A 20284-nucleotide genomic window follows, 5' to 3' on the forward strand; every position below is an offset into this window, starting at 1 on the left:
TCACAGTCACATGACCAAGGGATCACTTCGTGACTACTTTCTATAGCAGTTCCCCCCAGACCTCTCCTGGCCTTCTCTATTTATCTGTATCTCCCCTCCCCCTTTATAGACCCCCCCTTAGCCTGGTTATGTCCTCCTCCATAGCCTGGAAGCTGGAGTTTAATCTGTTAACTCCTCTGCTCGTGTTTGGACCACTGGACCAAGGGCGAGCACATGGTTAATGCTCAACAAGTAGCTGTATTAAAGAAGTCATGCCCCGGCTTCATAGTCCCCTGCTTTGCTCTACGGTGTACATTTTTGCGATGGACAGACTGTTCTGTCATCATGGCCTGCTTCCATAGCATGCTAGCTTGCCTTCCTTCTTTACCTCCTGTACCAGGATCAGAGCCTTGCACAGCATGGCTGCAGGGCAAACCTTAGCTGAGTGAAGAGAGTGGGACTCACTCCCACAGGGTGCCTGTAACTGACTACCCCACTGGTTCTGTGTGGTGATATGCTTCAGAGCCAGCTTGGGGAGCATGCCTTTTTAATTTGTGTGTGTGTGTGTGTACTTGTATGTACTTGTGTACACTTGTGTGTTAGATGCTCTGAGACTTGGTGAGTCTGAGGCAGGTAATCAGCGAAGAATCATCATCTCTGGATGCTCCCTATCATGTTGGTTGGTGAAAATCAGGACAATTAAGGGTGTAGAATGCAGGTAGTTGCTTCTGGGCCTTCCTTCTTTTTCTCTAGAGGCGCGTGCACACACACACACACACACACACACACACACACACACACACACACACACGTTGCTTTCCCTTAAGACCGCATTCACTTTCTCTGGGTCAACACCATGACTGCCTGCATCTCACTTTTTTTTTTTTTTTAAATAAAACTCATGGCAAGCAGTGAGTTTGGTCTTGTTCTCTAGCAGCTGGAGCCACTATAAAGTTCTGAGCACACAGGCTGAGGGAGAAGTTGAGCCCTACCTCCATGGCACTTGGGGTCTGGGATCCATCAGGAGCAAGGGCAGCCCCTGGCCAGAAGGCCAGGGTTGAGACATCTTTGGCAGGCATTTGGTGGTCACAGCGTCCTGCGATGTGGATGAGGCAGCTGTTGTGGCTGTTTGCAAATGTGGATGCCAAGCTCCTGGCGGGTGCAGGTTCCCTGTTTACCATAGTCTTGGGTGTTTAGGAAGAGGTGCTGGGTAGTGACATGATGGCAGATATTCATGAGGTGCCCTGTCGGGGATTGTGTGTGCCCCAAACAGACTTCCTGGCTAGACTGATGCGAATCTCCGCCATGTGACTTCAAACATCTTTCCTGGCTTCCTTGGTTGAAAAGTTAAGGGAACAATGGTTGGCCTTTTGACTGTAGTTTGGCTTTATTTTTTTAAACGTCCATTTATTTTTAAAGGCTCATCTTTCATAACCCCAGTCTAGGCCAAACACTGAGCTGGCTTGCAGCAAGCTAGTTCCTGAATTTCATTGTTATCTATAAAATGAGTTCACAAGTCTGGCCTTACCTAACCCCAAACCAATCTGATAATGCTGTCAAGCCCAAGGTTCTATGGAAATGAATTCTGAAGTCAGCTCTAGGCTCCAGCCATGGCCATGTAAGGAAGGTTATGAGCCCGGTCCTAATGAGCCCCAGCAGTCCTCTGTTTCTACTGTGTCAGAGAAGAGAAGGTTTTCATTTAAAAATGAACAGGGACTCGGACTTCTTCCCTCAGGGTTTGAACAAGACATTTGTGACCATGGACCAGGAGCGCCCCCGCTGTGAGCTCAGCATCAACAGCAGAAACGATCTCCGCAGAGTTCTACATCTGGAGTTTCTCTACAAGGAAAACAAGGTACTTACTTGTCTTCTGAAGTGCGAGTCTGGTGGTGTCCTGGCAGCCAGGGCCTGGCAGCTGTGGCAGGAGGTTTGGGGACTGGCCAAGATGACAAATTTCAGAGTGAGCTAGGTTCAGCCCACTAGCCCTGAGTGTCCCCTGGCAAGTCTGAGGTCACTTTGTGTCACAGTGTGGGCTGGTCATGCCTCTTCTCTGGTAATTGTTTTCTATGCTCCCCTTCCCACACAACGCTATTTTCAGTAAGACTGCTTAAGGATATATTAATCAGGATAATATATTTATATATATTACCATATGTAATATAATTGTCAATTATATATATATATGTGTGTGTGTGTGTGTGTGTGTGTGTATGTGTGTGCTATACTCACATTGTCCATCCCCTGCCTGTGTAAGATTTCCCTTCTGTGGTTGTCTCTTTTGAATGTGGGTCAGCAGAGATGGAAGGTGGGTTTAGCATACCCAGGGGTGTGGGAGTGAGGAAACCAAGGGAACAGGTTTTCTTGAGGTATGGAGGTCCCTGGCCCCAGACTCAGAGTCCGCCTGCTGCTCTCCTGGTGCTCTGCAGAACATTTTGGTTCACTAGTGTCTGCCTCCCTCATACCCAGGGACTTAGTAGATGGGCAGAGACTGTGTATCTTTTCACTGTTGTGTCCCTGTATTTAATGAATCATCTAATAACGTATTGAAGAATTCATATGTATCCATGTAATAAATGGTTAGAAGCTAGAAGAGTGAATACATGAAACGTAAAAAGCTATAATCCTCACTTAATTTCTCTTTCTGTGCGTCCTTTCCAGCAATATAAGATATAATATAACATATGATATAAGAGTCAGGGAGAAACTGGTGATTAGTTTCAATAGTTCTCTGTTTGTCATACTTTAAAAAGCTACACATGACAGTTCATGCAGAAGTCTGTTACAAGCGAGAACATAAGGGAAGCCATGCTATATTGAGTAAAGTGCAGGGCGTTCTGCCTTGGGCTTCTTGGCCAGCGTCTGTGGGCCCAGTATAAAAGCTCAGAACCCACTTGTTTGATGGGAGTCTGGGGGGGGACGTGGGGGGTGGGGGGGGAGATCTCTGAACCAAAATGGCTATTTGATCTCTGACAGTCATTTATATGGGCCAGGGTAGAGATTTCTTTTTCTTTTTTGTTTCATGAGACACAGTCTTAGTCTGTAGCCAAGGCTGGCCAAAACTCACTACATAGCTCAGGCTAACCTCTAAGTATGGCAATTCTGCTTCAGCCTTCTGAATACTAAGATTACAAGTATGTGTGCTTCCAGACCCAGCATTGTGGCGCTAGAGATTGATTTTCAAAAGAAGTCTCGGGGCTAGGGAGATGGCTTAGTGGTAAAAGTTTGAATCTCCAGCAACCATAGCAAAAGCTGGCATGACTCTGCATTTCTGTCACGTCAGCACTAAGGGGCAGAGACAGGAGGATTCTAGGGTTTTGCTGGCCAACCATCTTCCTGTGCAGGGAGAGACCTTGTCTCAAGGCAATAAAGGCCAAGGATGATAAAGGAAGCCATCTGGTGTTTCTCTCTGGCCTCTGCATGCCTGTGAACAGCTGTACACACACACACACACACACACACACACACACACACACACACCACTACCAACCACTACCACCACCACCACCACCACCACCCCCACCCCCACCACCCACATATAAAAATAGATAAAATAAAATGAGATCCTAACTGATTGAATGGCGTGTGTGAATGAGAACAAGACTATTTGAAACACCCAGAGAAGCCTCCAGACCCCTTGACAACTAGCCCACTGTGGGTGTGGCAGAGAGAACCCTGGGTCAGGCTGCCTTATGTAAGGCAAGCATTCCAGATAGGTCTGCAGACCGCAGCCACTGGCCCTCAGCTCACTTATCTCTGCCTGCAGGAGCCCTTATGATCCCTTCGAGGAGGTTATGATCCCTTATGATCCCTTCCCTGGCAGCCAAGTGAGGTCAGAGCAGAGGCTGAGGCAGCCCATAGCATCCGTGTCTTCTTGTCCTCCATCCACTCACGTGCAATCCTGCATCAGGGATCCGCTGAGCCTGAAGCACTGTGTCCTTCCCTTGCTGGATTCGGAGGTGGGGGCACCGGTTGTTCATGTTAGGGAGGTGTTTCACAGACATGGAACCTTTACCTGGAAACTCCAAACAACCATTACTGTCCCTGGGATTCTCTATAAAACCACCTTATCCAAATTTCCCAGAAGCAACTTCTCATTTAAGTTATTTTTATTTTTTTCACCACAGCATAGTCGCTCTAAAGTAATTATTATCTTCACAACTTAAGATATCATCAGTCCTGGATGGATCCCTGGTTATTTGATGTAAACAAAGTTATTAGTCATGATAGAATGATTGGAGCCTATATTTTATATTATTTTATTTTTTAAAGATTATTTTATTTATATGAGTACACTGTAGCTGTCTTCAGACACACCAGAAGAGATCATTGGATCCTGTTATAGAGTTGTGAGCTACTATGTGGTTGTTAGGAATTGAACTCAAGACCTTTGGAAGAGTAGTCAGTGCTCTTAACCTCTGTGCCATCTCTCCATCCCTGGAGTCTATATTTTAAAACAAAGTATTAAGTATATAGTAATAAGTATAAGTATAAGTAAGTAATAAGTATACTTATTAGCATCTGTTGCAGGTAATTTCGAGATGCACTGAGTCCAGAGCTCATATGACCCCAGGGAACCTCTGCAGTTCAGTGTGAATATTCCCAGTGTCTTGTTTTCCTAACAGTTGTGATATACTGGAGTACCTACTATTGGGGGTCCAAGAATCACTGAAGGAAGACTCCAGATATGCAAAGGCAAAGAGCGTTTATTCTGCAGAAGTTACCAGCATGCAGGGGTCAACCATTCATCAAAATGGCAGTGACTTGAGGGGCTCATAGGCCCCTTTTATGTAGGTCTAGGGGAATTTTCCAGAAGGGTTAGGTAACCTTTAATATGATTGGTAGGAGCAAAACAGTGACATTAGTACAACTTTAATTGGCTGCTATGTTAGTTCTGTTATATTTGGTGAGACCTTGGAGAGTTTCAGAAGCCAGCTCAGCTCTGGCCTTGTTACCTCCTGCAGCTAGGTGTCCCAGGGGCTTCCTCCACTCCAGACTCACCTCCCTAAGCCAGGGCTGCCATTGACTAAGGGCCCATTGTCAGTGGAGCCTTCTGAGGAGCCTCATCTGATTCCTGGAGAATTGAAAATGTTCATTCCCAAGGTTTTTGGCTCTCTCACGATGTAAGACTGAGGTTTGGGGAAATGGTTTTAGCTTCACCTCAAGGCTGTGTGTTCACTGTGAGCTTTAGTGAGACAGGTACGAAAACTCACAGAGGTGTAATGCGGGCAACCCAGGACCCAGAGCCCCCCACTGAGAGAAAAGGCAAGATAGTGAAGTCAATTTATATGTTCTCTTCAACTCACTTCATTGGAATCTTAATTTAGACCAAGACAAAATAAATATTTTTTTTGGTCTTATAAAAATTGAGCAAATAAACACATTATTCCTGATTTTAATGATCTGATAAGGCTGCTGAACGCAGTGTTGTCCACTGGCCATGGGTCTTGGCAGGAGAGGACTAGCAGGGGAAGGCATTGGCTTATGCTGAGGGCTCCACACCAGGCCCCTCGTCAGACTCTTGGCTGCTCTGACTCGGCAAGCACTGCCCTCAAGACCATGTCTGGACACAGCTCAGCAGGGTCGGATGCTCCCAGCTCCCAGCTCCCAGCTCTTGGGGTGGGACTGACACAGGCCCCAGATGCCCGAGGCCAACCTGTGGGTCACTGCTTGGACAATTGGTGTCTGTTCAGATTATTTGGGCTGAGGGGTTTAGGAGAAATCAAAGTTCTAATTCTTGTTGTTTGGGTTTAGTAAGCCTTAGCTGGTCACATATTTAAAAACAAGAAATCCAAAAACCAAAGAAAATACTTACTACAGGCAAGGCTGGAAAACACTGATATCATTTATTTGGAAGAGTTTCCTCACATATTTTTTCCTTTCTATTTATGGTTGGGATATAGCCTGGGTCTGTCCCAGCTGACTCTATGCTTTTCATTTTAACTTCCTGCTCCAGTCTGCAATCGCTTAGTGGTCAATGTTAAAGACACATCATCTACTTTGTCTGGGCTGTGACAAGATACCTCATAGGAACAACCTAAAGCGTGAAACGTGGGATCATGATTTTAGGTATTTTAGTCCATCATGATGGAGAAGATCTGGTGCCTGGAGAGTGACACGGTGTAGATCAGAAGCAAAGAACGTGAGACTGGAACCATGGGCAGATGTGCTCCTCACAGTTCTGCCCTTTACAGTCTGCTCGGACCAGCCAGGCCCAATCTCCGGAAGGCTCCAGAATTCAAAATGGCGCTGCAAGCTGGTGATCAAGTGCCCAGAACATGAGCCTGAGGAGGACATCCCAGTTTCAAACCATCACACCCTGTAATGCTCAGGCCCCAAATGTATCTTGGATCTAAAGATGGTGGAAGGAGAGAATTGGCTATTTCAAGTTGTCTTTTGATTGCTATACACATGTGGTTTTCAGCTTCTTCCCACTCAATAAATGAGTATAATGCAAAATAAAATCAAAACAGTATTTTTTTAAACGAAAGGATTTATCTCTTGCAGTTGTTTACAGAGGGAAAGAATGCAAAAGGAGATTAGCTTTGACAGTCCTCTTTTTGACTCACAGTGCACAAGATGGTGGTTCTTTCAGAGTGGAGACTTTTGTCTTTCTTTCTGAATCCCAACCCAGTGTGGTGCCTGGCACATAGACTAAGTGTGTGTAGCATGAGTGGAAAGCTGGTAAAGTATGTCAAAGGATTGACATAGGTTTTCCACCCTTCCCCAAATGCTGTGCACTCAATTAATGGTATTTTCTCCTCCCAACGATAGGCAAAAGAAAAGCCACTGAAGACGAACCTGGAGCTCATTACCAGATACTTTCTGGATCATTTTGGAAATACAGACAACAGTGAAGGCCAAGAAGCCCCAATCCCTGCAATCCCTGTTCCAAAGAAAAACAACAAACTGCCTTTGAGATACTCAGAGACCACACTGGTGAATATATACGACCTTTCCGATGAAGACACAGGAAGGCGAACATCATGGTCAGAAGCAGGCAAAGCCAGGTACCTGCCTCCTCTTCCTCCTCAGCCCCTCCACCCTGCCTGCCATCCAGCCAGGCAAGGCTGCCCCGCAAACACGGCCCTGCTTTTCCTCACGTCTGGCTCTCCCTTCCTTCCTTCCTTCCTTCCTTCCTTCCTTCCTTCCTTCCTTCCTTCCTTCCTTCCTTCCTTCCTTCCTTCCTCCCTCCCTCCCTCCCTCCCTCCCTCCCTCCCTCCTTCCTTCCTTCCTTCCTTCCTTCTTTCCTCCGTCTCTACCTCCCTCCCTCGCTCCCTCCCTTCCTCCCTCCCTCCCTTCCTTCCTTCCTTTTTTTTCTTTTGAAATTCAGGTCTGGTCATTTCTTTGTTGCTCTTAAAGGCTTGTACTCTTAAAGATTGGACTCAGACTTCAGAGTAGATGCTCTTAGTGACGACAGCCTAAGTCTCTTGGCATCTGTTCCTGGCCGTTTTCTCTGGCCTCCTTAATTCTCTTGGCCACAAGTTTAGCATATTCTTCAGCCTCACCTCATTTTCTTAGTGTGTTGTTTCTTCAGAGCGGTGCACTGGCATCTGTGGTGCAGGATGTGTGGAGTAACTGGAACGGTGCAGGCCCTGTGGAGTGCTGACTCTTGGGTGCTTTGGTCCTGCGCTTCTTACTTTAAGGGCTTTGTGACAACATATTGGTGGACATCATTCACTTTAGAGATTGAAATGGTTTAAGATTCTGCTAGCTCTTTGGGACTCCAACCACTGAGGCATAATAGTATCTGTCAGTCAGTCCAGGAATATGTGCTCTCTCTCTCTCTCTCTCTCTCTCTCTCTCTCTCTCTCTCTCTCTCTCCCTCCCTCCCTCCCTCCCTCTTTGCCTCTCTCTCTCTCTCTCTCTCTCTCTCTCTCTCTCTCTCTCTCTCTCTCTCTCTCGTAACCAAGTTGAGAACTCAGGTTGGCATCAGCATGCATCCCCAAACAGACTTGCGCTTCCCCTCTCCTTTTCCTGATCTCTAACAAGATTGCCCTTTCTCAACAGCAGACACAGTCTGCTGTGGGCCAGCACACCTTGCTTCACAGGAAAACCTTGTTTGTCATTCCCACTGATCCAGATGACATAACCCAGAGCATCAGTAGCAATGTCTGTGGCCACGAGCTTCTCATAGAAAGTATGAAGTTCGTGTTTATTGTCAACATTAATGAGGTTGGAAGGGGAGATTCAGCTCTATCACAGCATGGCCGACCACCTAGGAGGCTCCACCTAAAAAGATTTCTTGCTCCTTTTACTGTTTCTCTCTTTTTCCTTTTGTTTCCTTCCCCCTTACATGCACACAACTCAATACACACGGGTCCAGCTTTACTAAACACTGGAAATGTGCTTTTCCTCAGGTGTGCTCCATGTACAGCCAGGCCAGGCCCACATGCCCAGCACGGCACCGCAGGCGCTCTCCTCTATCATTTGAGTGGGCAACACTCAAGGCAATCTTTCGCCTTCAGCCATTAGGACTGAGGAGCCCTGTGGACCGTCATCTATCTGACTTTCTTGTACTCAGCGGCCTTTGTCCTGATACCAAGGAAGTGCTTCCTTCCTTACCTCTCCTGACTCGGCTCATTTCCAATGATGTATTCACGCATGGTGGTTAACTTTGGCCTTTGTTAGTATTATCTTTCATTTGGAGGCTCTGTTTAAATGGAAATATTGTGTTTCTGCAGGCTTGACAGTCTGGATGGGGACATACTTGGTAATTTCATATCTTCCAAAAAACCCTCATACAAAAGTAAGCCCGCGCACATGGTCCTGGGTGACAGCCTCCCGTTGGTTCCCGCGTGGGAGAAGGTGGACCAGCTTCATGCATCAGAGCCTGGCATAGATGTGAAGAGGACAGTGGAGAGGACCAGGCCGAAGTCTGGCCTGATTGTCCGAGGCATGATGGCTGGGCCCGTCGCCAGCTCCCCGCAGGTGGGACTGCCCCTTTCTGTTTTCTGAAGACTGGGCAGTGAGAGATGGATGGGCTTCAGGCTGCTGGCTGAGAACGGGGTAACATGTGGGGACAGGAAGGCTGCCCGCCTGCTTCCTCCTTGGCTGTACTTTAGTGACCCAGTAGACCTCAGCAGGTTTCGTTACCTCCTGGCTCTCAGTTTATCTGCCTGAGTTAGTGAAGTGGATGCTTTGATTCCTCTTCCCTTACTTCTAGTAAAGACACACATTCTTGGCTCTGTCTTCGCATTTCTAGAGAAGGGGACCTCCCCTAGTCTAGAGAGTAATATTCTTTACCACAGTAGTTAAAGGGGACTAGGACATTGGTCTTCAAAGCTGCCATTTATTCTGTTTCTTTTCTTTTTCTTTCAGAAAAATTGTAAACATTTCACTGACTGCTTGGTGGTTTCCTTTAAGGAGGGATCATGATTGGGTCTCCTTAGGTAGGAGGGTACAGCAAATGAGAGGACAGTGTGAAAGAAGTTTACAAAACAATAAATGGGGAAATATGAGAAACGTGAGCGGCCTGGGCAGACCTACCCCGGTTGTGGGGGAATGCCACCTCCCTCTCTTAGCTGTCTTTCTGTGTCTACATGATGTGTCCGTGCTGGCACTAACTTTTCACTCTTGTCGCGTTAGGACACCTTTGGTGCCATGTCCCACCCAAGGCATCTTGTCAAAGAAGGAAAGTCAGAGAAGTTGGGCGGAAACAGTCTCTCAAGTGTAGAAGAAGGAATAGCTAAGTCCCAGGGTAGCAGATATGTGACTTCAGACTTTGGTGCCACCCCATAATGCCTTGCTGTGCCCAACATTGTAGTCAGCGTCAGGGTCTTTCCTTCTGTCAGATCCCTCTGGGTACCTTGAGTAGTTACCGCCAGGAGGGTAGTGTGGTGGCTTATCAGAGGAAGCCATCTTAGGTTTAGTGTGTGGCCCGCGGTATTTGCTCACAGGCCTGTGCAGGGTGGAGTGGTATAGAGTCAGTCCCCTGAGGGCTGTGGGAAGCACGGCTATACTCTGGTTGGAAGATGGTGTGAGGATTGCACTGTCGAGCTGCCTCATGCGGAACAGGTTGTTCCTCTCCCCGCAGGGGGCACATGGTGGAAGGGAGCCTTTCTAGCTGAGAGTTCAGGCCTCAGCCATGGCTCCCAGACCATTCAGTCTCAGCATCTCTGTGTGCTTCTAACAGTGACGGTCTCTGTAGCTCTTGTTTATGGGGACTGTATCTATTGATATTTGCTGTGCTGAAAATTAAAACTTGGGTTTGGAGAGATAGATCAGTGCTTAAATGAGTGTGCTGCTCCTCTAGAGGATCGGAGTTCAGTTCCTAGCACCATCTGGGGTTGCTCATAGCTGCCTCTAACTTCAGCTCCAGGGGATCTGACTCCATCTTCTGGCCTCTAAAGGCAGGCCTATACTTGGGTGCACAGTCCATATTCACACACACACACACACACAAAATTAAAAAAGTTAAAAAGTTTGAACTAAGAAATTAAAACAATTTACTTCATAATCATTAAAACAATACTGATAAACTATTCACATTAAACAACATTTTATTATAAAATTGTGCTTTCCAAAACAAATAGTTGGTGAGATTAGTAACTGCTTTGTACATGGTTTTATAAATATCTTTAATGTCTGGTGAGATAGAAAACAATATAGATAGCTTTCTTTATTTTATTTTTTATTTTTGCTTCTGAATGTAGTCTATTGTAGTACACTATTTTTATTTAAGTGTGTGGACAAAATTTGGCTTTAGACAGAATTTAGAAAAGAAAAAGAATTTAAGAACCTTTTAAGTTAGTGCCACCATGTCTGGTATATGTGGCACTGGGACTCAAACCCAGGGATTCACTATTCTAGGCAAGTATGCTATCAAACAAAGCCAGACTTCCACCCCTTAATGTGGAGCCTTTTTTGTTTGTTTGTTTGTTTGTTTTTTTGAGACAGGGTTTCTCTGTGTATCCCTGGCTGTCCTGGAACTCACTCTGTAGACCAGGCTGGCCTCGAACTCAGAAATCTGCCTGCCTCTTCCTCCCAAGTGCTGGGATTAAAGGTGTGAATGTGGAGCCTTAAAGTACATGTGTGCTGTCTGTACTTTATCAGTTCCTATAGGTCTGTCATATGTGCTCAATCCTTTATTCCTGTATGATTAAGTAGTGTGATGCATCAAGTCCTTTGGAATACATTGATTACTGAATTATATAGATCTTCTAGATGGACACATGTGTATGTACACACCACACACACACACACACACACACACACACACACACCAAAAATTGCAGGAAAAATTAAAATCCCTCCAAACCCTCGAGCTTCAGGTGGCTGATGTAGGATTCCCAAAAGTTGTGGTGTTTACCCCACAGCTGGCATTTCATCCCTGAAAACAGAACACCATTTGTTTCCCTTGCTGTGACAGGCTCAGTTTATTTTCAAGAAATGCCTGCCAAATTGCAGTCTGAATCACTATTGTCTGTCTGCCCGCGGTTCCCTGAAGACAGAAGCCAGTTCGCTTCACTCACAGACGGTTGCACAGGCCACAGCCGCTGTCCTTCCTACTCAGCAGAGCGGGCATACGTACCATACCTCCCGTTTGGTTGCTTGGAGTACTAAAGTGATGTGTGTGACACAGCGTAGACTGAATGAGGTCAATAATGCTTCATAATAAAAGCTCCAGCGGGGCCGCTCTTAAGTCAGCACCATATTTGTTCATTTTTACTGCAAGTGTGGGGCAGTGAAGAACACCCAGAACATGCATAAAGTTTAGATTCACGTACATGGCCAGCCGTGTTCCTGCCGCTGCTGTGCACCCTAAATCTTACTGCGAAAGGCAAATTGGGCCGTGTTTCTACTGCCTGTCAGTTGCCTGTCACTCTGACATGGTATCCGAGAGTAGATAATTAAACAGAGGTTTATTTAGGTCATAGCTGTGGGTCTTATGGCTCCTGTCTGTCCACTCTCCGTGAAGTCCCTTTGTTCAACATCATAGTGCGGAGGGCAGGTGCCACTCTGTTTGGATTACCTGCGGGAGAAGCGGGCTGTGAGTATGGAGCAGGGATTCAGGGGAGCTGCCAGGTTCATTTACAGCAAACCATTCTTATAGGAGTTTATCCAGTCCCGTGAGATCAGTATTGATCCCTTCAAAGAGTGTTACCTCTGAGATTTCAATTTTCTTCTTCTGGGCCCTACCTTGTCATCTAAATGCCACAGAGGACACACTCATATCATACCTAGTTACTATAGGATTTGTTTTCCCTAATGATCTGGGGACCTCTAGAGGTGAGTGGACCCCATTTTGAGAACCAGTGGTTTAGTGGGTGCCAGGGTCCTATCTTCTACCAAGATGTCTCAGTTCTTCAGTGTGTGCTGGTGAGACTTTGGTGACTGGTGAGAGGGAGGTGATGCCTTCCCCTCAAGGGCATTGCTGTAGTCTTCTTCAGTAACTGTTTTGGGAGGTGAGTTTTCTTTCCTCTGTGATATCTGAGTCTGGGGAAGTGCATGAAAGGTGGTAGCTGTAGAATTTCCCATGTTTCCTGGAAGGTGTTTGGCCACACTAGCTGGGTATTCACCGATTTTTACCAGTAAGTCACGGATGCGTCTTCTTGGGAATGGTGACCAGTGTCTTTCTCACTGTGTGCAGGTATGCCCTACACAGCTTTGGAGCAGATTTATAGTGCCTAATTATTTTCATGAGGCCAGAACACAAGAATATTAGCTGTCCTTAGTCCAGCTCAGGCTACTGCTTGCCCCTGATATTGTTTTTGGAAATGCTTAGAGATCCTGAAGTCTGGACCAAGGAAAAGCTTGAAGGTGGAGTTTGTCTCTTGGCAGCACTCGAATGCCCACTGCCTCACTGGGTAGTACCTGGAAGCCCCATTTCTTCAGCAAACCACCGATAGGAGGGGCATAGTCTGTCTGACTATTGATTCCTTCTTTTTAAATAAGCAAATCTTGAGTGCTAAGGAGATACAGGCAGCTGAGGTAGGGTCTCCATCAACACCACTGATCTACCATCAGGAGAGTGAGTGGCCTGCTGTCTGCCATGATTCTGTGACATGCCTGTTGTGTATTTGGGCTGTATCTTATCCTATCCATGGTAACGAGAAGGACGGGCTACAAGACCCTCCTCTCTCAAACATGGACCAAATGTGTTTTGGACTATTTATATTTCAGAAAGTTATCATAGCACATAATAATATCTCATTGTTATTCCTTAGATGCTTGTTTACGTCTAAGGAGAGACAGAGAGGGTGTGGATCTGGATGGGAGGGATGGTAGGGAGGGACTGGGGGAGTCGGGGAGAAGAAACTGTCATCAGAATATATTGTTTGAAAAAAATCATTTCAATAAAGGAAAGAAAAAGAAGGACTTGGGGAGGATTGTCCCAGGGATTAGAGGAAGTACTTTGTCCAGCTCCACTAGTTACAGATGCTCACTGCCTCTTTCCTTACCACCTCAGGACTCTTTCCGCAAACGCTCTCTGAGAAGGTCCTCAGCATTGAGCAGGAAGCTCCAAGCCCCAGAGGAGAGCCAGCAGCAGTCTGAGCCTTTTGTCCACACTCCAGCCTATCTGGGTCCACAGGAGGTCCCTGCTTCCAGCAGCGACTCTGTCTCCAGGAGCCCTCTGGGTCAGCTGAATGAACTCTCTATAGAGAAGCCAAATGCCACGTCTAGCAGCCCAGGGCTGTCCCAGAGGGACAGACCCAGGCTAAGAAGTATTTCAGAGGACAGCCCACTGGGGTACGGCCACCCAGATGGGAATTCCAGGATGCCCCAGGAACGGCCGGGAAGAGCATTCAAGCGGCAGGGCAGCCAGCCCCCATCTCTCAGGTGAGCATGGAGAGCCTTCCAAAGCAAGCAGCACTCGGCACACATGGTCTGGCCTCTGTACCATTCATGGGGTTCTTTTGGTTTCTTGTGCTGTCACTGCAAGCCAGTGAGGCAGGCAGGACCAGAAGATTATAATCAACCAGGAAGAAAATGGAGCCAGAGGTCACACCTTCCAAAGTTCAGGGGGAGGCCTTCTCTGCCTCTTCCGTTCTTCTCCGAGTTGTAGAAGGCTTGATGTCCCCAAGCACAACTGTTGAGTGGCACACCTGGCTGATGTGGATTTGAGGAGTTCCCTGCATTCATGAATCAGCCCCAAAGGCGTCTGTCTAGTGGGCACTCCTTTTATTTCTCTGATCCTCTTTTTACTTCCATTCTTTCATAAGAGCTCACTGGGGATTTCTGCAGTCATTGGCTTTTGACTGTTCATCCAGTCCTACAAGCGGGATGGGCCTCTTGGCTGTGATAGCATGATTCAGTCCATTCACACCTCATTTAGGACTTAGAGCATAGATTCATGGAGGAGATTGGCTGGTGGGTTTTCCTGTTGCCCCTCCCTTGTTGGGCGTTGGCTCCTTTCTCTTCTCTGTAAGAGCGATGCTGTTCTCCTTCAACGCATGGTAGAGCTTAGCAGGAAGAACTTCTGAAGGGTTTTAAGTTATATCTTCAATCAGAATGCTTTTAATTAGAAGTATCTATTCTCTGTCAGTTGGGCCAAGTTATATTTTTCAAGGAATTTGGCAATTTTCTCTCTATTTAGCTTATTGGTATAAATTACACAGTTAAAAGATGCTTTCTTCACTTTTAATTTTTAAAAATCCATAGTAATATCTCTGCTTCATTCCTGAAATTATTAATTAGTAGTAATTAAAATGTTAGTAATTGTCATTTCCCTCCTGTGCACGTGAGCGTCTGTGCACATTCACACCCATTAGTCTTATTTATTCAGTCTTACATATTTTCTAGGAACGTCCTTTGGCATTATGTGTGCCTTACAGTGATTTGGGCCTTTTTAATTATTTATTTGTTGCCCTTCCTTTTGGTTTAATTTCTGATTGCCTTCTAGTTTACTCTTGCGGGTCTGACGTGGCTTCTCAGCTGTCTTCTTTCGTGCTGTTTGCCTGCATCCTTCTGTGAGCTTAGGCTTTCTTCTTGGCTGGTGGCAAGTGAGTCACAGTTTGACGGCTGCTCTGGGCACTTTGGAGGGTGACGCACTGACTGCTCCCCCCACACTCTCGGCTCCTTTACGAGATTCTTCTTCCTTTGGGTTCCAAAGGTTTGGATACCACACCCCAGCGTGGTTTGCATTGATGATTCTTTTTGGGATACACCAACTTTTCTGACATTGAGGATTCATACTCTTCATTGGTTTTGGAAAAAAAAATCATCATTTTAATACTGATTTTGTTTCACCCCCTTTCTTTTCTTTTCTTTTCTTTTCTTTTCTTTTCTTTTCTTTTCTTTTCTTTTCTTTTCTTTTCTCTTCTCTTCTCTTCTCTTCTCTTCTCTTCTTTTCTTTTTTCTCTTCTCTTCTCTTCTCTTTTCTTCCTTCCTTCCTTCCTTTCCCCTTCTCTCCCTCCCTCCCTCCCTTCCTTCCTTTCATTTGTTGGACTGGGACTCTGTTTACACAGATACTTTTCACTGTGTTTGTGCAGTGTGGCTTTTAAATATTCTTTACATATTTTTTCTGTCATTCTCTTTCTGTGTTTCCATATAGATATTTTTCTCTTTTTTTCTTTTGCAATTAGATCTCATGGTTTCTAACCTCTGGGCTGGGACTGTAGGAACGCACCACTGTCCCCTGGGTATTTTCTCTTGATCTGTCTTCAGTTCATGTGTCTTCTCTTTTGTCATGTCTAATATGCTATTAAACTTATTATGTGGCTTTTTAATTTCAGTTATTTTTATATTTTGGATTTTTTTCACTAAAAACACAGATTCTTATTTTCAGGCATAAGATTCCTCTTGGTTTTAAAGTCACTGTCCCTGACCCCAGTGGGTGAATGACCCTGGGTCTGCTGCTGTTACCTAGTTTCCCATTGAATTTCAGTCATTTCTTGTGTCCTCTTTCCATGCATTTTTGGTGATTCTGACCGGACCCTAGTCGCTGTGTGCGGATATAGTGGGCCTGTCTGAGCGCGTGTGCTCAGCAGAGAGTGAGCAGCAGGTGGGAGAACGCCTCTTGGGAGCTCACTGTCTCCGCCTACCTTGAGTTTGTGTCATCGGTTTGTTCGGCATGGGCTCTACATTTCAGAACTCTTACTCAAGTCCTTCTTGAGTTTATGTTTCAGTAATATTTTGATGCGTTGTTTCTGTTTACACACAGTCTTCACTTTCCTGTTTATATATTTGTTTGCTTCTTGGGGTGACAAGAACCTCTCTTTATTTCTGTCTTTGTAAAGGGAGGTTTCCTCTGGGCCATCCTGTCGTGGTCTGCCTTCCACCATGGCTGTGCTGTCACCTTTGCTCCTCACTGAGATCGTGTTCAGGCAGGGCTCTCTAGGACCTGTTGAGTCTTTCTGTCCCTCCCACTGTCCCTCCAGTCCTCCCTCCCTCCCTCATTCCCCCTCGGTCCCTCTGTCCTTTGTCCCCCATCACTCCCTCTTACCCCTCCTTCTTCAGCCTTCCTTCTGTCCTGAAGCCACACTGATGGCTACTGCGGCCTCGTGCTTCTAGCTCTGTGTCTTGCTGAGGTCAGCCCTGCTGCTCCAGAGCTGTGCTCAGGGCTTCCTTCTTTCCACAGGGTTTGGTTGTTTCTGTAGTACAGCATGTCCACCCGCTCCTGAGGAGGGGGCAGTGTGGCATCTGTTAAGGCCCTGTTTCCCATCATCTCACACGGTCCCTCCCTTGTTAGTCATGTGCTTTTCTTAGGCTGCCTCCTGAGTCATGCCTTTACTCTTTAACAGCATTTATGATTACCAGAGAGTCTTGTCTGTTGTCTGTATCTTTTGCTGAAGACTCTTTTCCCAAAGGCAAGGACCTTTTTGTTCCCTGTGTTTCTGACACACTCTGTCTACAGAGAATGATCACTTAACAATACCATCCCCCACAACTGACTTCAACAGCAGTGTGGAAGTCAGCCCTTCTCTGATGTGGGTCCGTGTAGTGTAAAGCACTGTTCTAAGTATTCTGGGTAATCATCAAAGGTCTGATGGGTAACTCCACATCACAGAAGAGGAAGCATTCAGGGGCATTTGTTTGCCCAGAGTCAGGGCAGAGCCTGTCGAGCACACGAATGACTATGTCACATCTGTCCCCGGGTACAGATCCTTCCACAGCCTTTGGGTGATGGCTTCCTCTCCTCTAGCACACTGCAGATCGCCAGAGTCTTCTTCACCCGGAGCTGGTCAGCTTACCTTTAGTTTAATCCAGAGTCACTGCCTTGGGTTTCCCTATAATGCCAAGCAGCTTTGTTCTAGAGAAAGGAAACATCAACACTAGTGGGTGGGCCCACTCTCGAGCTGTGGAGGTCTGGGAGAGTGGCTCTGGTGTAGGGTGGGAGGCCGGGCTCTTCAGTTCTAGCTGACCCCGGCTTGCTCACTCTCCACCCAGGCTCAGTGTCTCTGGCTGTAAAGTCATCTTACTTCCACATATTGCTGGCCGGAGTCTTACTTTCCAACGTTGTGCCCCTTGTGGGAATCAGCAGGTATCTGCTGCTTACAGGGCTCTTAAGAGGTGTGGTTCTGGAATCTGATGATGTGAGTTGGCAAATCAACCGCATCCTCTGTAACCTCTGCCACCACAATCCTTACTAAGGCTTGGGAGATGGCATGGACTCATCGTCTAGGAAGAGGACGTGGGATAAAATGTTTGCACAGCTCCCTACCCTCCATATTTGGCAGGGTGTAACCAGGGCTATTTGTTGTTGTATTTAATAGTATGGATTTCTGTCAGTCAATCAGCATACATCTGGTTATGTGTTCCTCCCCATTTTCCTCCTCTTCTTCCCTGTCTTCTCCTTTGTCTTCCCCTTCCTCTTCCCCTTCTTCCTCCTCACTTTCCTTCTCCCTCTTCTTTTTGGGCACCATATTAAATGCATTACATTTTACTACAATGTACAATACAATCCATTTTGTTCTTCATAATGATCCATTGAGGCAAGTATTGTTTTTTTATATTTTTTATTGAGGAAAGTTTCTATTAGATAATATCTCCCCCAACCCCCTCAAACAAATAGTACAGCAATAGGCATTGGGCAGACAAGTGCTAACTATACAGCACCTTTGTGACTGTAGAGGCTGAGGGCAGAAAGCAGGAACTCCTGAGTGTTGTGGTCCCAAGGGGACAGCCTTCTTCACCTCATTGTAGGCTGGGGTGTGGAGGACACCCCTGGGCGAACTGCTCACTCTCAGAAGGAAGAAGGTTGAGCCTAGGATGTCCCTTTATATATACAAAGTTTAGCCATTAAACTAGGATATCCCTTTATATATACAAGGTTTAGCCATTAGACAGGTCCCACTTTCTTATCCCCTAAGGAGGCATGGGGGAGAGGAGAAGGCCTTGGGGTGGGCACCGAGCTTTCTCCATAGCACGGGCCACATTTGCTGAGTCCCTGCCAGGGTGCCACCTCTCTGCTTTCTCCTCTGCCTCTGTCTTCCACAAGCAAAGGTTCTGTGATGATGCAGGGCCCGCCTGGAGAACCAGGCTGCTCTCCTCGCCTTGAGGTCATGCGGCCAGCAACTGTCCACAGCCTCAGTCTGCCGTTGCTGACTGACGTTAGTATGGCAGCAGGTTTAGAGGAAGGGATCATTACCAGCAGCACCTTCTTGCAGCATTTCCGAATTCTGTTAGGTCTTACTGCAGTTTTTAATGATTGTCTTCTGTCTTAAGTCTGTCTGTCTATACCACCAGGAGCTGGCACTTTCACTTTGTCGAGGTATTTTCTTGTATTGACCCTTTTCTTTAAGAAAAAAAAAAAACAACAACTGGGCTTTGTGTGAGCAAGGATTCAGGAAACCCCATAGTTACAGCCATTGATCCCCAGGGTCCACGCAGGTTTCTGAGCTCAGGGAAGGTGTTAATGTCACCATTATGAGCGGATTTCACATGTATATGGTCTCTGAATGCCACATGGAAGTATTAAGGAAAGAGTTAATTTAGTAGAACCCCTCCCACCCAGGTTTTAAATTGGGTATTTAAAAAAAAGCAGAGTATACTAGAGGCTCCTTTGGAACCCCTTTCTCTTCTTGGCTTCACTGTCAGAGGTCTGTAGCCACTGAGACCTTTATGTGGGGCTGGGAAACAGCCCCAGTGCATGGAGGGACTTCCCATAGGTCGTGGACCGTGTTCTTGGAGCCATAAACATGTGCAGGGAGTTGTCCTGTGGTTCTCACTGCAGAGACTGTCGCTGTTGTGACTGGGTGAGGTGAGGAGGGACCAGGGCAGAGGACAGACTCAGCAAGGACATAGGGTCTTAAGCTTGATCCCATAGAGAGATGTGGAGTCTGAACTTTGGAATCCGTGTCAGTCATGGCTCTGGGCTGCCTGTCCTGGAGCGGGCTGAGCAGTCAGCCTCCTTGGTGAATTATTCCAGAGAGGTAAAGCTGTGAGCCCTGGGAGGCTGGCAGGACAGCAGATGGGACGGATGCATCCAATGAGAGGTGTTTGGGGGAGCACTGGGGCTCACAGTTGTCAGAAGTTCCAGACTTTCATCCTCCAAGGTGTTAAATATACAGTGAGCACATTGCAGAGCCTGTTTGTGGGTAGCTGTCCTGGTGGAAGTGGCCAAGCAGGATTTTTATCAGATATAAAGTACAGACTCTGGCAGGCAAAACTGCAAGAAGCCATCTCCAAGCTTAGCTTCTCCCATCAGGGCACCAGTGACATTTTTTTTTTTTTACAAGAGCATCCAGGCAATCCATCACTGGCTTCGTGGCTATGTTCTCTTATACCAATGAGACAAGTCTCACGAATCCTTCTTGGTACCCAGCCTTGCCAGGCACTAGAGATATTGAAAGATGAGCCATCTGCCCCCCTTTGTAAGCCAGAACCCATTCTGGAAGCTAAAGCACAGCCCTGTCCAGAAGCAGAAGAGCAAGGCGCAGTGAAGGGGAGCTGTGGGGTGGACAGGGCAGGGCGCCTGCCTTGGAGAGGTGTGCTCAGGGCAGGGCACTTTGGCTTCATAGGGGACAGCCACACTAGGCAAGGGGTAGCTGGGAGTTTGGTTCCCAGGCTAGGCCAGGCTGACCTGTCTCCTTCTGCTGGGGGATTTTGCAGAGCTAAAAAAGCTCCTTCAGACACCTCAGCTGCCTTGCCCAGCACTTGTCCAGGCCAGTGGTTGGTTCAGGAGACCTCGCTCCTGACTCTGGTGGAGCTTTCAGGTTCTATAGAATGGACACTAGGTGGCAGCATAACCGTGTCCATCTGTGACTTCTAGTTACTTATGCATGTTTAGCAGTACTCGGTTAGCAGTACTCCTTAAGTTCTCTCCCCCCTCCCTCTCACCATTTTTCTCTCAATCCCAAGGCCCCCCAGTCCCTTCCTGGAGTCCCCAGTTCAGGAACAGAGGCTTTAGACCCACAGGTGCCTA

At 46.8% G+C, this 20284-nt stretch overlaps 1 protein-coding gene across 1 annotated transcript in view; it reads left to right on the forward strand.

Annotated features, from left to right (window-relative positions):
* Positions 1 to 20284, forward strand: part of Mindy4 (MINDY lysine 48 deubiquitinase 4) — a 105278-nt gene that overhangs the window by 5769 nt on the left and 79225 nt on the right. Inside the window, exons 2-5 of the mRNA XM_052173779.1 lie at positions 1715 to 1834; positions 6751 to 6986; positions 8661 to 8907; positions 13388 to 13758. Coding sequence (XP_052029739.1) covers positions 1715 to 1834; positions 6751 to 6986; positions 8661 to 8907; positions 13388 to 13758 — 974 coding nt within the window. The remainder of the gene's footprint in view (positions 1 to 1714; positions 1835 to 6750; positions 6987 to 8660; positions 8908 to 13387; positions 13759 to 20284) is intronic.

This window comes from Apodemus sylvaticus, chromosome 2 (genome assembly GCF_947179515.1).
Source record: "Apodemus sylvaticus chromosome 2, mApoSyl1.1, whole genome shotgun sequence".
In the NCBI taxonomy this organism is placed as follows: domain Eukaryota; kingdom Metazoa; phylum Chordata; class Mammalia; order Rodentia; family Muridae; genus Apodemus; species Apodemus sylvaticus.